General features: G+C 42.2%; 1 protein-coding gene and 1 non-coding gene across 14 annotated transcripts in view; both read right to left on the bottom strand.

Annotated features, from left to right (window-relative positions):
* The window catches only part of TRPM3 (transient receptor potential cation channel subfamily M member 3), an 877,808-nt gene that overhangs the window by 63,993 nt on the left and 792,898 nt on the right, over positions 1–20,917 (bottom strand). For all 13 annotated transcript variants that reach the window (XM_063080764.1, XM_063080766.1, XM_063080768.1 and 10 more), the window contains 3 exons: positions 16,739–16,879; positions 10,302–10,430; positions 5,545–5,796 (listed from right to left, as the gene is read on the bottom strand). In XM_063080764.1, the coding sequence (XP_062936834.1) occupies positions 5,545–5,796; positions 10,302–10,430; positions 16,739–16,879 (522 nt within the window). The remainder of the gene's footprint in view (positions 1–5,544; positions 5,797–10,301; positions 10,431–16,738; positions 16,880–20,917) is intronic.
* LOC134365302 (U6 spliceosomal RNA) lies at positions 14,551–14,654 on the bottom strand. The gene has a single exon (XR_010022007.1). It is a non-coding gene; the product is annotated as a U6 spliceosomal RNA (small nuclear RNA).

Genomic DNA, 20,917 nt, shown 5'->3' with positions numbered 1-20,917 from the left:
ACTGATCAGAGTGAATGAGGCAGATACTCAGGAGATAGCGAGCAGATCCCTACAGTGGTTGAGTCCCTGATTGCAGAAGAGCCTGCGGCCAGTTCTATCACACCCTGCTATGAGTCAGTATTTCCCTTCTAGGCTTGAGCTAGCTGGAGGTTGGCTTCTATCTCTTGCATCAAACCATCTAATACAAAAGACTACTGGCTCTTAGATATCACACTTCCTGAAGGGATGCCCATCTGCAAAGAATGACTAATGTAATTTTATCAGTGATAACAAAGGCTTCAATTAGTTTAAAATTTTATTTTAAAAGAGTGCCGTGGTGCCTGTTACAGTGTTTTTGCATGCTTTAGGACACTAGGGTCTTCGTACATTTTAGGTCAGTTAATCATTTTAAGTCAACTTCAAAATCCATTTCAGAAGCATTGTATGATTTTGAAACTAAATAAGAATCTCTTGAAATTTGACATTTATTCATATTTTTTCATTGTCCTTAAAGATGCATGCTAGTTAATTAGTTATTCTTTCCACAGTTTAGTGGTCTCAGAACTCTGGTAAAGTGAGCAAGCCAGCTGTGTTGAAATAGTTTTACAGGAAACATGGGTCTGTTTTTTATCCTCTCCCTTTTTCTCTGTTTTATTTTGTAAAATTCTTTCATCATTTATTTACAAAAAGTTTGATCAATAAAAAAGCGTGGTTCCTTCATGTTATGTTTATTTACATTGATTTAAAAGATGGGTGAGGAGAGGAAGATGTGTACTCATGAGATTTAAGAGCTAGCTTGACTCAAAACTCGGCAAGTAAGAACAGAAACTGCTCTAATTTAATTTCTCAGGATTGTTTTCATTCAGAATGATTGTGATTTCTATCTGCAGGGTCACAACAATCAAAGAGAAGAAACATTCTTACCAAATAGTTAGCTTCATATATTTCAAAGAAATCTTAGCTTCCATACAAATACCAAATTTGATAGAGCGGAGTATAGAAATTGGGAATTCTTAGTGAGAAACGAGGCTGGCTTCCCCTGTTTTTAAAGCTAAATTGTCCAGTTGGTTCAATATTAAGAGGGGTGATTCTGTCCTAGTCTTGTAAATATCTTTCGGTATGTTCTGCAGAGGAGACAGTATGTACTACAGTGGTTAAGCACCTGTTCTCAGGTGTCAGACTACCTGGGTTTTGATCTTGGCTTTCTAGTAAATACAGCTAGGTGGGGGGAAAAATGCTGTGAAAAAACAGTAAAGAGGAGACAGTGTGTACTACAGTGGTTAAGCACCTGTTCTCAGGTGTCAGACTACCTGGGTTTTGATCTTGGCTTTCTAGTAAATACAGCTAGGTGGGGGGAAAAATGCTGTGAAAAAACAGTAAAGACAACTCAAAATAAATAAATAAATAAATAAATAAATAAATAAATAAATAAATAAATAAATAAATAAACTAAACAAATGCTTTCCTGACATAAAAAAAAAAAAAAAGAAAGATAGCTAGGTGGCCCTGGGTGAATTGCTTAATCTTGTTTTTTTTTTTATTTGTAAAATTGGGATATAATAATGAAAATTATTTTTGTAAAGATTGAATGAGATGACATGTGAAACAATGTGGTAAGTCCTCAGTAAATGTTAATGTATTATTATTATTAGAGTTGGAAGGCTGCGGCATCAGATAGATGGGAGTTTGAATCCTGTCATTGTCTTTTGTTCAGTCTCAGTTTATTCATAGTTAAATACAGATACTAAAACCTATTTCTTGGGGGTGTAATGGTGATAGTGTATCTGATATGGTATCTGGCACACAGTAAATGACAACTTTCATTATTTTTATTCTGCATTACATAAGTGAACTTAGCTCTAGACTTAGAGAATTCCATTGAGAAGTGCAATATGAAGGAAAGGGGTTAGGATTTCATTAAGTGATCCTGGACCAGCAGATTAGTCGGAATCATACTGGAGACACTGGTTTTCCATGCTGTGAGGCATGTGGTGCACTGGTTTCTTGTACAATGCAAAGACTCACAGAACTATTAACCAGCCTCTCACTATCTCCCCGCCTCCTTTCCTGCATCTAGTAACCACAGTTCTTTCTCTTTTTAATAGTTCAACTTCTTAATACTTTATTTTTGTTTTGTTTTGTTCTCTTCTTTAGCTCCTACAAATGAGTGAGAACATGTGATATTTCTCTTCCTGTGCCTGGATAGGAAAAATAAGTCCTATTGCTGTACAGTTGACCCAGGAATCTTTAATTAACAATAATTTACTGCATGACTAGAAGAGAGATCAAATGTGCACATCACAAAGAAATGATTAAGTTTTGCAATGATAGATATGTTAATTACCCTGACTAGATCATCACGCATTGTATACATGTATTGAAATATAACTCTGTTTCCCATAATATGTACAATCAATATGTTTTTTTTAAAAATAAGACTCACAGACCCAATCTCAAAATCGACTACTGATCATTATGTTTCCAGGAAACTTACCAGCTGTCTGTCTCTAGACCACAGGGCACAGTGAGTTACTTGGCTGTTTAGTATTGAACAGGGACTCCCTCATGTTGAGGGGCTTTCAGTATAAACACATCTGGGCATATTTTGTGAAACTTCCAGCCTGGCGGTCCATCTGGCTCACTGATAAATTTTATAGGTATATTTTATCTACCTTTTGGATCAGTGACTCAATTATTGAACTAATTATCTTAAAAACCCCATGAAAAAGAAGCAAAGTCCCCACATATACTCATTTTCTACTTATTCTTGACTGATAAATGAAGTCATTCATAAGTTAGAAGCTAGAGAAAATGCAGTACATCTCTTTTGCTCACTCCTTAGTAAGGTTTCATTCTAGTAAAAACTGGGGATAATTATGCTGTTATTAAAATGATAGATGTGGATTTTAAAATAATCTTGCTGCATTAATGTGACTTTAGTTATTCCAAGTATTTAAATGCCACCCAGACTTTTAAAAGTACAGCCACGCACCACATAACGATGTTTCGGTTAACAATGGACTGACCACATGTACAACAGCGGTCCCATAAGATTATAATGGCTGGACCATATAGCCTAGGTGTGTAGTAGACAATACCATCTAGGTTTGTGTAAGTACTCTCTATGATGTTTGCACAACAGCAAAATTGCCTGATGATACATTTCTCAGAACATATCCCTGTTGTTAAGTGATGCATGACTGTAATATGTTTGGTTTGTTTGGGTCTTTTCAAATTTTGTTGAAATAAAATAATGTAACAGTTAGTTAGAAAAAAACAATCACCTAATGCAGTGGTTCTCAACAAAGGGTGATTTTGTCTCCAGAGGTCATGTGGTGATGTTTGGAGAAATTTCTGTGGTTATAACCATGTGTGTGTGTGGACGTGTGTGTGTGTGTTGTGTGTGTGGGCGTGTTCGTGTGTGCGTGTGTGCATGCTCATACATGTGCATGTGTGCGTGATAATGGCATCTAGTGAGTAGAGGCCAGGGATACTCTAAACATCCTGTGATGCACAGGATATCTCCCTAAAACAAAGAATTATTCAACCCAAAATATTAATAGTGTCAAGGTTGAGAAAACTTGGCCTAATTTTACAGCTGTTACAGTTCTTCCCTTTCATTGGGTAAATGTGAGAATACATTTGCTCTCTCCATGTAGAAAATTCACACACCCACATATTTTTATATACAAATTGTGGGGGAGGGTTCACAGATCCTCTCTCCTAAGCCCCATTCATAGACTCTAGATTGAGACAAATTTGTTGTTAAAGTACAAAGAAGGTGATATGAGAGTACTTCAAAAAGTTTGCAAAAAAGTAGAATTAAAAGATAATACAAATCTTTCCATGAACTTTTCAAAGTACCCTCATACAACAGGCAGTGTAACAGAGTAAGATATACATTTTTTTCTTGTCAAAAAACCCCCAGTTGAACTGGGATTAAGATTTGGGTAAGTAACTTAAGCTCGTGAATTCAAGTTTTTACTCTCTAGAACAGGTTTGGTGATATTTGCCCTAAAAATGTTGTTGTTATAAATATTAGGTTGTACTAAAGGATTAGGAATATAGCAGAATAACTATGCTCACCAACTTTTCCTATTATCATTGTACTTTTAAAAAATAATATGAACATAATGATAACAGATACAATTTATCAACCACCAAACTATGAGCTGTTGGTTATTTAACATGTATTTCTAATCATCACAACCACCCTACAAGATGTGCATTTATTATTCATGACTATTTCAGAAATGACTAAACTGAGTCTTAAAGAGGTTGTGTAAGTTACTCAAGGTCTCAAATTCTATTCATTTTTAATTCAAATTCTTCTTTTCTTTGCATGAGTTTGTGCTTTTATAGGAAGAGTCTTGGTTATTTAAGACTCATTTTAGTAGAGCTACACACACACAGATCTTTAACAAATGTTGAGTTAGCAATGACATATATAATAACACTTGAGTGATAATGACAAAGGACATTTATTGACTGGTTGTTGGTTTCAACAACTCATACAGGGAAAAAGAAGTGAAGGTTATTAGCAAAGAGATTTTTCAGTAAGAGGCGTTTGCCACGTAGGAGGGATGAACTTAGCTTTTCCACACATGTCCTGTGAAGGTGAAACAGGACACACTTAGAAAAGTGGGGGAATGGATAAAAAGTACCCAGTTTCTGGGCTTCAGGCTCTGATTCTTCATCTAGGGAGTTTGGAGAAGGAGCTGATTTACTTGTGTGCTTCCAGATTCACACTGAAGTTGTCCTCCTAGGGCTCCGTCTTTGTGGAAAAAGTCTGGAAGCTGGTGTATGGTCAAAGAGTATTAGAACAAGTCCTTGACCGTTTGTAGGGAGGCATATGAACTTGCAACTTGGGATTCTTTTTTAAGGAATTACATAAGTAGGAGCATCATTCTGGAACCTAGTTCTTAACAGACATAATTTTCCAGTGGAGTAACAAAACATGTGCATGATAGCCTTAATGTTTAATTGAAACTCAACCCAACTCCACGAGCTGTGCTCAACCCTGATAAACTATCTTTTTCATTCCTTTGTGTAGGGAAAGGCATTTTTCTAGCACTTTGGTAAAGGGAAGAATCTGTTAAAAATCTTAAAATCTGTTAAAAATTTGTAGCAGACATCCATCTTCCTCCAAAACTGAGCTAAAATGTAACCTCTGTGTGAAGGCTTTCCTGGCCTACATTCCCTTTTCTACGCTCCTGTTGTACTTTATACACATTTCCTTTACAGCATCCTCACACTGTATGGTGATTGCTTCTCTTGCTTTCTCTCAACTTCTGTCTTGTGGAAAGAGCTTCTTTGTATACCCAGCTCTTAGTCCAGTGCCTGGCACAAAATAAATGATCTCTCTGTATTTTTCAGCAAGCGAATGGGTGACTAATGATTAAATTCTCCAATTTTTCATATAGATGTAGTCCAACTCCCAAACACTCAAAAGAAATTTAAAAAATAAACACCCCTATTAAGGTCTAAATGAATTATTTCCTCCCTCCTACTATTACCATTCTTTCTCTGAGAACTTATAACATGGAATCAGAGGACCCTGCTTACCATTTTTCCAATCATCATTACATACGGGCCCAAATACTTGTTCACGCCGAAGATGTCTAGTAGACGGATATACCAGTAGATGATGTTCACGCAATAGATGACCCTCCCGTCGCTCCGGAAGGGCTGGTCTTGGAGACGAAGGATCATTCCGACAGAGAACAGGAGGATGGCTATCAGGTCTGTGACGTTCCAGTACTCCTGCAGCCACACCTTCACTTTCTGGAGCAACTTCCCTGGCTCTGACATCAGAATCTACAAGGCAGGAAAGAGAGTGGGGTTAGGTCTGGTTTCTTTCCGTATTTTTCAGCCCAGTTAGAAGGAGCACGGTGTGTTAGCGGACATCAGTGGCTTGCTTGGTCTGTGTGCATCTGCTTGAATACCTGTGTTCTGTGAGCGTACAACTGAGCCAAGCTTTGGCGATCCAGGTGCAAACATTCCAGCTGCAAATCCAAGCAATAAGCTTGATCCTTTGGGTTGCCTTAGACACAGCTTAGTGTTCTGCTGTAAAATTATTGATTCCTAATATGCTGCAGATCTTCTCTGAAATCTTCCTTCATCTCAGGGAACAGTGGCATCATATTGAGTTACCTTCCCAAGCCCCTAACTTGGGAAGACTCTTTCAGTTCCCTCTTTCACAACCCACATTAAGTCCTCTCACCTGTACTTCTAAATATGCCCTCACCATCTACTTCTCACGACCTCCACTGCTGCCACCACAGTCTAAGCCCCATCACAGCCAGCAGATGATTGCAGCAGCCTTCACACTGGCATACCTGCCATTCTTATTGCCCACCTGCCCTCATTAACTCCCCAGCAGCACACAGAATGACCTTTAAAAACCTAAGCCGTGATCTGGATGATGACTACATGGCTGTATATGTAGGCAGAAACTCATCAGACTGTACCATTAGGAGCTGTTCATTTAGTTACAGGTAAATGATGATAACTCCATTACAAAAAAAAAAAAAAAGAGACTAGAAAGACAAATGAACAGCAACAGAAACTAAAGCAAATTATGAGAATTGCATTCGTAAACTTTCTGGTGGCTTCTGTCACAAACAGAGAAAAACCCAAACTTCTTTCCGTGGCCTCATTTCACGCCCCACCATCTCCACCCCCATTCTCTTCCCTGCAGCCACGGTGGCTGCTCTTAACTGTGACAAGTTCATCCTGTGCTCAAGACATGTGCACTTGTTCCTTCTGTTAAGCACTTTCTTCCCCCAGATTTGTCCATGTTTGATGCCTCCTCATCCTCAAAGTCTCTGCTCAAATGACCCCTTCTTGGGAAGGCCTTTCTTGACTACCTTAGCTGCAGTAGCCTCCAAGTCCCCAAGTCACTCTCTAATACATTACCCTATTTAATTTTTTGACGTCTTTACCACTATACGAAATGATTCCATATGCATTTATATGTACGTATGTATATGGATGCATGAGTATGTGTCTGCCCATCAGTCCATCAATCCACCACCCACCCATGCATCCATGCATCTGTCCATCCATCCATCCATCCATCCTTCTCTCTTCACTAGATCATAAACTTTGAGAGTGGACCCTTTCTTTGTACTTCAGGCCTGTTACATAATAGACATTCAATAAATATTTGTCACCTGACTAATTTTTGCATAGGCATCTGACAGCAATTCTCTAGTCTTTTGCATATCCTAATTCCTGGGTGGGACTCTTGATTTACCTTAAACCTAGAGGGGCTGCCACATACGGGCTCTATGAAATGCACAGCTGGACAGCAGGAGTCGCACCAGCCTGTGCCCCAGTCTGCCCCGGGATGTGAGTAGACAGGGAGCCCAGCTTAAGAAAGCTGCGCACCAGGGTCACCTTCACTAATCACTTGTGTTGACCCCTGACGTTTGCATCTCTTTAAGCCATGACCCACCCCTATGCCCCACTCAGGCCCTCTCAAAGGAGAAGAAAGGAAAAACTGGGGAAAGGTCTAATTGTCTGAATGCTCATGTCCACTGCAATGATTTGCCTTGGTCTGAAATACTAAGGAAGGGAGGTTTCAGCAAGTCAGGGCTGGGGCTTGCAAGGCTGAGAAAGACACCAGGAGCCACCTGTGGGCCTCATTCTTCATCCTCTGTGGTGTCCCCTGCCCACACCCTATCCCGGGTTCCCTAAACTTTAGTGTGCATTAGAATCACCTGGAGGGAGTGTGCCTCCATAGCCTGGGGTGGGGTTGGAGGACTGACATTTCTAGCAAGTTCCCAGGTCATGGTTTGAGAAACCACTGTCCTACCTGCAGCTGGTGTTGTCCTGATGGTTTCTCACCCCTGGCTCCATCTTAACTGGGCAAAAAGCCGTGTGTATGTGCGGGGGGATGGGGAATGCCCCAGAACTTTTCCAACCCTTTGCTTACGCTTTCCTAAAACCACTAAAACACAGAGGCTTGTCGTATCATTTTTAAAAAATTTTTTATGCAGTCCCAAAAAATTTTTTATGCAGTCCCAACATTAAAAAGAGAGATAAAAGCAGGGCAGCTCAGGGACGCAGGAGTGAAAAGTCAAGATTGCCCTGTTCCCCTGCCCCTCCTGGCCTGCCTCTCCTTTCTGCCGTGGGATTCAGAAGCACTGCTAACTCCTCTGAGTCTCAGTGCCCAGCATGGGGATTGTAGTAGCCATGCCGGGACCTCACAGAGTAGTGGGACCAGGACCCAGCTGGGATAACATCTGCTAATGTTGCCCGTGGTCAGCAGTGCCGTGCTACTGACCCATTGCTTGCTCTGGTGACTACAGGCAGAAAGGACTACACACTGCTGGGGACAGGAGGGCGGCATGTGAAACCACAGTCCTTCCTCGTGTGTCCCTCCAAGGCATGGGGGCACGCACACTTTGCCATGCTTTGGGATCTCAGGGGCCTGCATGCTGACTGTGAGGAGGCAGGGAGGTTGGTGGGGCCTGTGGGGTCCTCATCCCCTGGGTAGCTGAGCATCTCTTTAATCAGGGCAGGGACATGAGGGGCGGGGGGTGAAAACTAACTGGGCCGCACAGGAAAAGGCCAGACACTAAGATGGTCACAGCCTCACTCCCCACAGATTCTTTAGAAGCAAGGACTCTTTGGCTGACCCCTTCCTGACCCCGGCCTCCAAAGCCCTGCCCTCTCCATGATTATATGCCGCCTCAGGAGAAATGGATATGCAGGCCTTGAGGTTCCCGGCAGCCTGCCTGTTTGGTGGCCTCTTCCAGAACAGTCCGAGAAGTACAGACTGCTCCCTGTCTTCTTCCAGTCTAGCCCCTGGAGAGACTCCAATCTCCCCGCTCCAGTCTTTCCCTTTTCTGCTTATCACAGAGAAGGAATATGCATCTGGGCGTTAAATCACAAGAGTGCCAGCTGGCACTGCTCAGCCACAGGGACCCGAGCAGTAGCAGGCTGCAGTTCTCAGAGAGCTACACAAAGAGCAAAGCAAATTTATTACTGTGTTTCAGTGTACACAGGGGAGATCCGTGGCATTGGTCAAGAAGCAGGAGATGCTATGAATGGGAAGACCTAGTGTAGACAACTGGTTGGAACAAGGCAAGGCATCCCATTTTCTTTTTAATCCAGTCCTTTATAAAATGGAATTAGTATACCCACTCCTAAGTTCTCAGGATGGGGAGATGCTAGTTAGAATTAAAATATTCAAGCAGTTTAAGAATCCAAGAGAAGGGCTCTAAATACAAATAAGACATTTTTTAAAATGATCCCAGCACAATTGCATCTAATAGATATTGCATATTTTTCTCTGCAGAAGAACATTTTAGAGCTGAAACTCAGGAAGGCAAGGGCCTTTTAACTTGTCTTAGTAATAAAGACAAGGGTGAATTTTTGGATTTGTAGAAATCCTGTTTTTCTAGGGTGCCCAATATATTTTCCCACTCACTGCTCTGAAAGGTTCAGTGGACTTGACAGGGAGCATTTCTTCTGGAAAAGCCCTCTCCTGCTGACTGTAGTTCCAGGGGAAATGCAGAGGTATTTTCACTGCCTCACAAGCCCGCCTTCCCTGATGGTTTTCTCTGGTGGAACAGGAGCCGTGGAGAGCGCTGAGCAGAGCTGCAGCGCCCTCCTGTGGACTTCTGTTTGATCACATTCATTTCAGTGGTTAGCCTGGATTGCAAATAGACCGTGTGGGGTGGCGTTTCCATGGCTCTTCTTAAGTCACCGGGATTGGGAGGGTGGGGAGAAACCCTGCACCCTCAACCTGAAGGACAAGAACTGAGCTCGATTCACCTTGGTGGTCCCTAGGGCTGGTGGAGTGGCTGGTGCCCAGCAGGTGCATGATAAATATTGAGAAGGAATAAACCAGAGAATAAATGACATAAATGAACGAAAGCAAAATTCCTCCTAGGGCTGCTGAAACACATTTGGAGAACCATAGGCATTGACTGATAGTGTCCAAAGAGACCCAGAATAAGGGGTTGAAATGGTAGTCAAAAGTGGCAGAATTAAAAAAAGTCATGGGTATAGGGATGAGCAGGGGAGATGTAAATTAAAGACATTAAAGACAAGAAGAAGGTTTCTTGGATCACAAGCTATATTAGCAGAAGATGGACTAAATCCTAAGCACTCATGGGGTGACAACCTTATAAACATCACACCATGAAGCCTGTCCAGGTTTAGTTAGAGAAGGAAGGCAGCCCTGTGGCAGCATTAGAGAAGCCAGTTTCTGGTTTTATTTGGATCCCAACCATCTCCCTCTCCCCCTCCATTCCCAAGGACAACTAGCCACTGTTTTCTCCTAGGTTTTCCTTGACGAAAGCAGTTACCTCTCTCATCTTTTCTATTCCCAGGGTGAAAATATAGGAAATGACGATCCACTCTTGGGTAGACGGCCAGCGTTCCATCTTCACCAGCACGATGTAGTTGAAGAGCATCAGGTACCCGATGTACGCCAGCTGTAAGGAAACACAGTCCAGTGCTCTGGCTGCTGTGGCCTCGGGCAAGGCCAACGCGCAGCAGGACCAAGGTCAGAAAGCAGGACGTGGAATTCATGACAAAAGGAACTTAACAGCGCTCAACTATAAAGAGTTTTTGAAACACTGTGATATTTGAAATAATTTAATACACAATCTCCCTTTTGACCCTTATATGTGTCTCTGGGGCCCAGTCCTTTGTACCTGTGTCATGATGCATCATTTTGTTTTGCAATCACTGGTGTCTTGTGTCCTCCTGGCTGAAAAGGGAGCCCTATCTATCAGGGGCTGCTCTTGCTCCTGTGTGGACCTTAGGGTCTTGAGCTAGGGTAGCACAGTAGAGTCTGCATCGTGAATGCCAGGCAGATCGAATGTCGTGAGAAGGAAAGGAAGACACATGTAATGCCTGTAAACTTGGTCCAACCAACGCAGATAGCCTACACTTTATCCCGAGGCCCCTCTTAAATTCTCTTTTGAGATAATATCTTCTGCTTTTCTTTTCCTGCCTTCCAGTGCTTGGCTTGTCAGTGCCCTGGGAGGGTTTTACCTGTTTCCTCCTGCACTACCTTCCTGCCCTCCCCAAGGTGGAATGTTCCTCTCTGGCTTCTGCTTCTTTGAAACAAAACACGAGAAGACAGAGCAATTTATAGAAAGGAATGGGTCTGTGTGGCCTGTCGTGGATCAGAGTGGGATTAAATCCGCATGAGGCTCTAGCACCCTGAGGCTGAATCCTGATGTGACTGGCTGAATGGCTGGAGGTCTGGGAAAAACTCCTCAGGGTTCAGGTTTGGTGATTGTCCCTGGACGATTCAGTTGTGTCAAAGTGGGTGAGTTGAGCACAGGAAAACTGGTGAGGCTCTTGTGTAAGGGACTGAGGAGGCTTGGGTGAGAAAACTCACTTTAAGGGAAATGGCAGATAAGCTGCAGATTCTCAAGGCTACGTCTGGAGTTTAGTAAGGTGCCTGCTGGCCTCAGGGGCCTCGGGGGCTGTGCGTAAGAACCAGGAGTAAGTTTGTTCAGATCTGCTCTCTTGGAGCCAGTACAGCAGGATGCATTGTGGGCCAAAGAATGGAGGCCTGGAGGGTTCTAGAGATACTGTGTGACTTTGAGCTTTTTTTTTTTTTTTTTCGAGTGAATAAATAGATTCTTAATATGAACCAAAGGTATTTCTGATACCGTATTACATTGACACATTTGCAGACGCACCTGTGACATATAATTCCCTCATCTCTTAAAGGGTGGAAATATATTGGAGTTAAATGAGATCACGCATGAAAGCTAGACAGCAAGTTATGTAGATCCCGGAGGGTCAGTAGGGCTCATTCCCACCTGAGTGATTTGCTCCTGCACCCGCCCCCCTCCACCAGCTCCAGGGGCTGTCACTTTAATCCATGCCATGGTTCCTATCTCTCCCCACCTTCAGGATCATTAGCAAATATGAAAACCTCTCATGAAAGAGTTTACTTAAAATCATGTAGGACACTGTTCAAAAATCAGTTCAAAATGTAACTCGGCTCACGTGGTTTCTGTTTACCGTTGTAATACACAGGCATTCACTCTGTAGTCCTCATGAGTATCGTATTTTACAAAATGCAAAGAGAGGACTTCAATGGTTGAAATTCTAAAACATACTTTGACTCGCAGCCTCCTAACTTGAAATCCTTTTCTACTCCTGGTTGCTTCCTACTCTTTGTGGGATCAAGTTCCATTGCTTCTAAGTGAAATGAATCTTGTTCACTGCCCTGGTTTTATCATTTTACACAATTCACTGCAAAACATTCCAGAGCATTCTCTTGTCACATGTAGACCCAGAGACACACACACCAACCTTCCAGGACCTCTGCATATTAGTACTTAACTAACTCCTCTAACCTGCATTTGTCCTCTGAATACAGGTTCAGAGTGTTTGGTGGAAAGAGGGAAGGCATAGAAGCCAGTGAAACTCGGATTTAAATCCTGGCTCACATACTTCCTGGCTGTATCACCTCGTGTAAGTCACTTAACCTGCCTAGACCTCCATTCTGTAAAATGGAAATCATTGCTGCTTACTTTATAGGACCTTTGGAAGAATCGGGGACCTATCTATGCATCATTCATCTATGTATGTGTCCATCTGTCTGTCTATCTACCTATCTGTCTCCCAACACGTTGCAGAGGCCCAGTGAACGTTGGCTAATATTATCACGCATTTCTTTTTTCAAGATGCTTCTGCTATTGCTCTTACCTCTGTCCTTGCTTCTCTTTGATCTTTGTTGACTATTCACAACTGTTCATACTTCTCTTTTTTTCTCTCAAAAATTGTCCTCATTATTGTTTCTGCTTTCTCCATTTTCACCCTTTTTAGCTCCTGCCCGTTCTTTAAATCACATTTACTCTACAACAAACTGTTCCCAAAGTCAAGGTACAACATAATATTTGGGGATAATTTCCATAATATAGACTTCTGAAAATAGGGCCTGGGCATATTTAAATGGCACAACAGAGGACTGGCTGCCGTCTTGGAAGCCATCTACTTCAGAACTCGTCAACACGCATGTGGCCTTGCTGCAGATGATCTTAACACGACATGCTTTAATTGGGTGCGTGTACATACGTGTGGCTATATTCTGTGAACTTCAACAAGTGTGGAATGACAGAGCTTTTGCACAGAAACATAAACTTATGCTTCTTATTTATGTCAGTGGGAGTCCTGTAATAATTTGTATTTTATTTGTTATATATTCTTCTTATATGTTTGCCATTCATCAAGAAGCATGCTTCTTAAACTATCAAACATAAGCACCAAAGCCTGGTGGTTTGCTGTGGATCCCTGGTGGGGCTTGGCTATTCCTCACTTCTCCCACGTCTTTTCCTACTACCTCTAGAGAGCAGAGGGGGCACAAGGTCTTATAGAAGAGAGTCTGTCACTGCTGGAGAAATCCAGAGTGCACACTGTGTCCTCTGACCTGGGAGCCCACTGGATCCCTGCCTCCTTTCTTCTTGGAACAGAAGAGAACCCAACTTGATCCTTGGGAAATTTGCTAAGATGTGGAAGTGAGGTTGTGTGGAAGTGAGGTGTGTCCTTTCAGACCTGGGGAGGGTTGAAGTGGACACTTTTGGAAATCAGAGTGAACAATACTCTTACAGAGAAGAACATAACCAAGAGTGAATGGGACCTTCAATCTAGAGCATTATTTTATTGTCGGCATCTCTGGCGATTCAAAAGATCCGCACACCTCATCCCCCTTCACTTCCTTGAGGAGGCCTGGGTTTTGTCACTACTTAAATATGGATTTCTGAGAATTGTTGTATGAACATAATTGAACATAACTGGGGGATCCAGTCTGAAGGGTTTGCTGAGGCTAACTTAGCCGGCCATATGGAAGGGAGCTGGACACCCAGGCCACACCCCCTCAACGAGGCAGCTTCCCGACATGCCCAAAATAACATAAGCAAAGCAGTATGTCCCAAGCTTCCCTAATCCTAAAATTGATTGGGGAAGTTCACTAAACACACAGCTTCTCAGACACTTCCAGGAGATTTGATTCAGTGGATCTACAATGGGCCAGGAATTTGCATTCCTAACAAAACCCTTTATCGTCATGGAAGTTTTAAAATACTGGGCTAAAAGTCAACACACTGTCTGGGGTGATGGTTCTCAACCTGGCTGGTTATTACAATCACTGGGGGAAATTTGACTGTGCCCCACATCAATGACGTCAGAATCTCTGGGAGGGAAGCCCAGGTATCAGTGGTTTTTTAAAGCTCTCCAGGTGGTTGTCATGTGTAGCCAAGGCTGAGAATAACTGGCCAGGACATTTGTGATTTAAAAGCATTCTTGGCTAACAAATTGCCTCAGCTGAGTAAATGGGGACTAAGAAAATCAAGGAAATAAAATTAATATGGAACACAGATCAAGAAAAAAAACCCCACAGATGCCTTGAGAGAGGTGAGTAATCTACTTGTAAAGGTGATAGATAGTTCTTGTTTTTTTGTTTTTGCAGCTGGCGGGCACTAGGTAGCCCAACAGATAATTCTTGATATTATTACTTCTACTGATTTCTTTTATGCCCTATATCAGGAGTCTACAAAGAGACAGATAGTTTATTTTTTTACTTTTTTTTTTTTAATGGAACACTTCACAAATTTGTGAGTCACCCTCGTGCAGGGCCCACGCTAATCTCTGTATTTTTCCAGTTTTAGTATATGTGCTGCTGAAGTGAGCACCAGAGAGTTAATGTCTAAGGCTTTGTAGGCCGGACAGTCTCTACCGCTACTAGTCAACTCTACTGTTGAAAAACAGCCAGACCATATAGGTAAATAGATGAGTTCGACTGTGTCCAAATAAAAATTTATTTATAGACACTGAAATCTAAATTTCATATAATTTTCATGTGTCACAAAATATTTTTATTTTTTAAAAATTTTATTTCAACCCTTTAAAAGTGCAAAAACTATTCTTAGCTTGCAGGCCACGATAACAGACAGTGGGCTGGATCTGGGCTGATGGCTGTAGTTTGCCAAGCCTTGCTCTAGGTTGGGACAGTTGAGGCAGCATCGTGTAAGGTGAAGGATAGATCTGGGTGTAAAATGACAGTAAAAATATTATCTTGATAAAATTGTTGTTAGGTTTAGGGAGAGTACTTATAAAACACCTAGAACGCTGCCTTAACAATAGCGGATGGTCAATATATGATATTATTATTATTGTTAAGAGGATGAATGAATACAAATTGATTATCTATTGCCGTGCAATGTGACTAGCCCGGGAAAAGCAATAGTTACATTGAGATTGTGCCTACATGTCCAAGCATTGTCCTGAGTGATTTACATATTTTAATACATTTAATCTTCATTAAACTCTACAGAGTAGGTACTGTTATTACCCCCATTTTAAGAAGACTCTGGACAGAATGGGAAAGTGACTTGCTTGAGAGCACACAAAAAGGCACAGATGAGATTCTCGCCCAGGCTGTCTGATTCCAAATTCTGTGCTTGTCACCACTAAGCTATTTTCTGCAAGGTAAAAATAATATAGATACATATAAAATATATAAACAAAAATGATTTTTGCATGCCTCAGTTCTTTTTTCAGGAGGAGAATTTTTCTCTTTTCATAACGTTAAGATATTTGAATTTTCAGTTCACTAAAAAAATCCCCTAATATTTACATTTTGATAATATCCCATCCTTTTTCAAGACCATACTTTAAAGCAGTTTTATCTCACAAGGCAATTTTATCTCACAGGGGCACATTTGGCAACGTCTGGAGACACTTTGGTTGTCAGCCTGGGGGGTGAAGAGAGCTACTGGCACCTAGTGGGTAGAGGGCAGGGACGCTGCTGAACATGACGAATGTGGGGGTCAGTCCCCCCACGACAGAGAATTATCCTGCCCAAACTGTCAGTAGTGCTGAGGCTGAGAACCCGGCTCTAATGCCAGTGTTAAGCATTAGTGTCCAGGTCGACCAGCTCCTCAGCTCGTCATTTGAGTCATCTTGGCCTCAGATTCAGATTACCCTGTTGCTGACTCAGATGATACTGTGTGGCTGGTTGTGGAAAAGGCTAAAAATACAGATGCACTGTCTATCCTTTGTCTGGCGCAGCTCCACCATGGCTGGAGAAGACTGGAGATGACCTGGGCAAAAGCTCACCTTCAACTTAAAATGTCATCGAACAGTAGAACTGGCAAACCAACACATCAGGAGGCCATGTCTGGGACAAGCCATCATCGCGTAGGCAGAAAAGGTTTGTGGGGTGTACAAAGCAAACACAATTTGCCATGCTTGCAGGCTGCTTTGAGTAGTTTTCGCTGCTTTGGTTTACACGTTGCTGACTGTGTCGGATGACACGACAGCCATATTACACACACAGGCCACTCTTCTCTTGTGGTGTTAATTCCACACACCCTCATCCCTTACCCACCAAATGTCCCCCCAAACCCAGGGTTGGCACCTGAACCAGGCAACTCTGGTCTAGCACCCATCATCCAGGACAGGGAAGTGTTTTAAAAAAGGACATCTACTTTCCTGCTAGACTAGATTCATACTCTTCTCACCTTTATTTCTGTTAGTTCTCACTTTTGCCTTTTCCTTTCTTTTCTGAGGGGAGGAGAGATGCAGCCTGTGGAAGCTGCCTGACAAACTCCACAAATCTTGCAAAGCTACTGCCAAAGCAAGGTGGTAGAGCTTTCCCTCCCGCATGTGTGGCTCATCTGTTATGACTCACAGAGAATGTCACACAGGTGTGTGACAAATGGACACTGGCTCCATGTGGCCAGCCATTAGGAAGGAGAAAAGGAAAGATGCTTACTGTGTAGAACCAGAACTTGACGATGGGTGCATTGTAGAATTCATAGATTTTTCTGCCCAGCGGGATGAACCGGTGCCTGCTCTGAACTTCCTCTCCATCCTTCTTTCTGGAGGACTCCCCGTTGTTTCGTCCCAACATCGCCTACAGTGGAAGAGAATCGATGTCATCATGGCAGGGCTCTGAGAGCATGTCGTTCAATGTGCTTGTGTGACAGAGGAGGAGAGGATGCTCATAGAACCTAAGAGTTCATGGAACTATAAACCCAAGCCCCCTGAGACTTAGAGGTTGTGTCTCCCTCAGTGGGCATTTGCACTATACACATGAGGATATTTCAGAAAGTTCATGGAAAGATTGGCATTATCTTTCAATTCCATTTTTCCACGAATTGAAGTACCCTTGTGTAATCTCTGTGTGTACGTTGCCTGGGATGGAAGGCCTCAGGGATATTTCTTGACCATTCTATTCTCTCCACCCTGGGACCTCTGGAAGATGTGGGTGATTGAAGACACCCAGAGTTCTGAGAGGAAGAAAAAGGCTTCAGGAATCTGTCCTTCCTCCCCACCTCTCTCTCCCCATATAGATCATGAAATAAGTTAGATCTGGATTCAAATTCTGTCTCTGCCTAGGATAATGACTCATAAGACAAAGGTAAATTGGATCAGAATACCTAATTTATCTAAAAGTTATGAATATTCAAGAGATAAGTTATATGAAGTACCTGGACATCTCCCCAACCCTTAGGCATGTGCCATGGTTCCCTGATTTCAAACCCTAAAAAGCTGGAATTAACTGCTGGTATTAGTTTCAAGGTGACTCCCGAGCCACTGCCTTCCTCTGCAAACAGGTGGGACCTGGAGGATTCCAGTCAGGCCTGACCTGGATGTCCTCATCTCTAAGGTGTTGGCGATTTTCTTAAGAGTAGAATTATCTCCTTTTCATTCACGACAACAGTAGCAGTAACAACAATAATGATTTAATGTCACAAAAAAGGTAGACACATGCCTGTCTGGGGAGCAAGTGATAGGATGCCCCAAAGACAGCTGAAGATCTTATTGGTAAGGAGCTTTGGGCTTTGGGTCGTTCAGACAGGAGTCTGAGTCCTAACTTGACACTGAGAATTTGTGGCATCTTGGGCAAGTTTTTTTTAACCTCTCTGAGACTTTGTTTATTTAATTGAAAAAATGGGGATAATAAAGCACCTGCTATAAGGCTGGCCTGCACATCAACGAGCATCTGGCATGTAAAAAGTGCTCAGCAAAAATTAGCTAGTCTTTAAAGTGAACCGAGACCTTCTTAGATCCTCTTAACAGAAAAAAAAAAAAGTATGTTTTTAGGAGTCTATAATGGCATAATTTCTCGGTTTTGATTTTTCAGTATTGTTCTAAGACAAAGTTAGTTCCACAATGCTTGGGAAATGAGATTTTTTTTTTTTTTTTAAATGTGAAAAAAGGATAAGACCTTGTAATTGCTCAGGACTGAGAAAGATTTAGGGCAAGTCAGAGTACCGGAAACATAAGTTTAAAGTTGAAAGATCTCATTATAGAAATTGTTTTGAAGTTGAGAATAGAGACACCTGGTTTCAGGCTACCTTGCCTAAAGTATACAAATATTAATTTCAACGACTTGGATTATTCCTTCAAATACCACTTTATTCAAATATATAGCAATCACAAATGACTTACTTGTAACCACAGGATTTCTGGAGATGGTCACTTCCATTCCTTTGTGGACCCTTTGGCTAAAAAGGGTAATGAGCAGGTCAGATTCAACACTAAGGCCTCTCTAAGTTTATTTTGATCAGTGAGCTGAGTCAAGCTTCATGATGAATATAGCACACTGGACAGCAACAGAGTACTTTAAATATTGATCACCGACCTCAAGAAACTCTGCGGTTACATGACATTTGTCCTTCTATAACTTATAATTGATGTAACATAATTTTCTTGCTTCTGTTCTGCTTATTTATATGTTTGACAATACAATGCCATTTGGGGACACAATGAGATGGGAGTGAAGGCAGTGTGGAGGCTCTTAGGCATCTTGGGGTAACCTCTAGGGACAGTGGCTTTCCCGACAGAGCTATAGCCATGCCCTGGGACTGTGGACTTGTTGGGACTTGAACAGGCAAAGCATAAAGTGAGACACTTATCTGACAATGCAGGCAAACAGAAGCAAAAATGCAACAGCCCATTTTGCCTTTATTATTCAGATATATTCCAAAGCGAATGCATTTGTAAAAGGCTTGTCTTTCATAGGTTTAAGTAAGGCATTAAAACAAAATTGAAACATAATTGATTGTGTATATCTGCGTGGTACAGTGTTGAATATCAATATCTGTGGGCAATAGGTGATGCTTAAACCAGGATAATTACATATATTCCAAAAAATAATTACAATGTATAAGGTTGAATAAACTACGTAAGGAATTTTGACATTTCATTAATTCCAGCCTAAGCAGCTTAACTTGCTGATTTCGTTGATTTCTCTTCCCCATTGTCAAACATCTCCTTTGTCAGTCCTTAAAGCAGAATTTAACAGGGTCAAATACAGACAAAACTACACAATATGGATTTGAGAATCTTCACTGGCTGGACACAGATGTCAAGGCTGAGAAAGATCCTTTGAGGTGAACTAAACTACTGAAGCCTGCAAAAGTGGAGGGAACTGAGGTGGATATTTTTGTGTGTAGGTTTGGATGGCCAAAGGACAACGTCCCATTCCAAGAGAGGATCTATTGGTTTAGTACAGAAGCTCAAACATCAGTCCTCTGAAAAGAGTGCTGGGTCAACAAGCTGCACTTTCCAGTCCTGTCTAGGATGAGCCTGGTGACGAGGGCCCAAGCAAGGACAGAATTTACCCCCAGAGTCAAAGGAGGCTCTGCTTTAAAGACAACTTCTGCCCAACCCAGAGTCCGCCAGCCCTGAAGTCCCTTTCCCCCTTCCCTTCTCCCGCTGTCTCTGGCTGTGGAGCACAAGCTCAGGCAGGAATGCTACTGCGAGGTTGTCCACCTGGCTTCTCAGTACACAGCACCAGGGGCTGGCTCTGGTAAGCAGACTTCGCTCTCAGTCTGGCAATGCACCGTTTTATTGGAGCCACTTGAAGGATCAGGTCCTTGCAGCTCAGACCGAGCAGGAGAAGCAAAATCCATTTGTTTTCTACCTTGAGACCCAACCAGAGAGAATGCTATTCAGCTCCGGCTGCCTTCCCAGGATGTGTGCTAAGGTCAAGGCCACACCACACTTGACTTAGGCCTGGGCATCACTTTTGGATTCTCTGTGCTATGTGGTAGACCAAACCAACTGAGCACCTACATTTGAGAAACCCTCTCTCTCTCTAACCTAGTTGCTACAAGTGTGGCCAATGGAGTCTACCTGCCTGGGTGCTGATCCCAGCCTTCCTACTAATGAGCTGGGTAAACCTGGGCAATTTAACCTCTCTAAGTCCCACCTTCCTTATCTGTAAGATAGGGAGAGTGCCTACCTCATGGGATTTTTGTGAGGACAAATGCATGTAAAGCACTTAGCACTGTTATAACAACATCAGTGAATATTTATCAATGTTTACAGGCTAAGTAGTTTGCATGCACACTTTTAAAACCACACAACTGTCTGTAAGGTAGCCGAGGTCATCATTCCCGTGTTAGAGGTTACAAAACTGCACCAAGGTCACACAGCAAGTAGGTGATGGGGCAGAATTTTGGCTCTAAAGCACATTGTGTTGAAATATTCAATAAAGATTTGGTATTATTATTATTATCAATGTTTCTGCTAATGATTAAAATATCATTTGCTTAAAAGAATAAAAAGAAGAAAAAAAAAAGAAAATATCATTTCCTATCCTTGAAGGGGTTTAGAGGACAAAATTATGGTGAGATCTTTAGGGAAGACAGTCATCTGATGCTATTATAGCAGTGAGCAGACTCCTCCATAGATTTTTTATAAGGATTCTGAAACTGAAACGGAAGTTTGCTTTTAATTCAGTGAGTCAGGGACTGTGCCTGCAAATAGCTCTTTAGGAAGGGCTGACTGGAAGGAATGATGGTTGATCTGGAGGAAAAACAATTCACAAGGTGGTCTCACTAGGATAATAACGCAAAGGTCCTTTGTCACCTGAGCAAAACCAATTTTTGTTTTCTCCTCTTACAGCTTCTTCTGGGTCTTTACAGCAACTGTCATCGGC

The sequence above is a fragment of the Cynocephalus volans genome, chromosome 16, assembly GCF_027409185.1.
Source record: "Cynocephalus volans isolate mCynVol1 chromosome 16, mCynVol1.pri, whole genome shotgun sequence".
Taxonomy (NCBI): Eukaryota; Metazoa; Chordata; class Mammalia; order Dermoptera; family Cynocephalidae; genus Cynocephalus; species Cynocephalus volans.
This window is presented reverse-complemented; position numbering and strand designations above follow the sequence as displayed.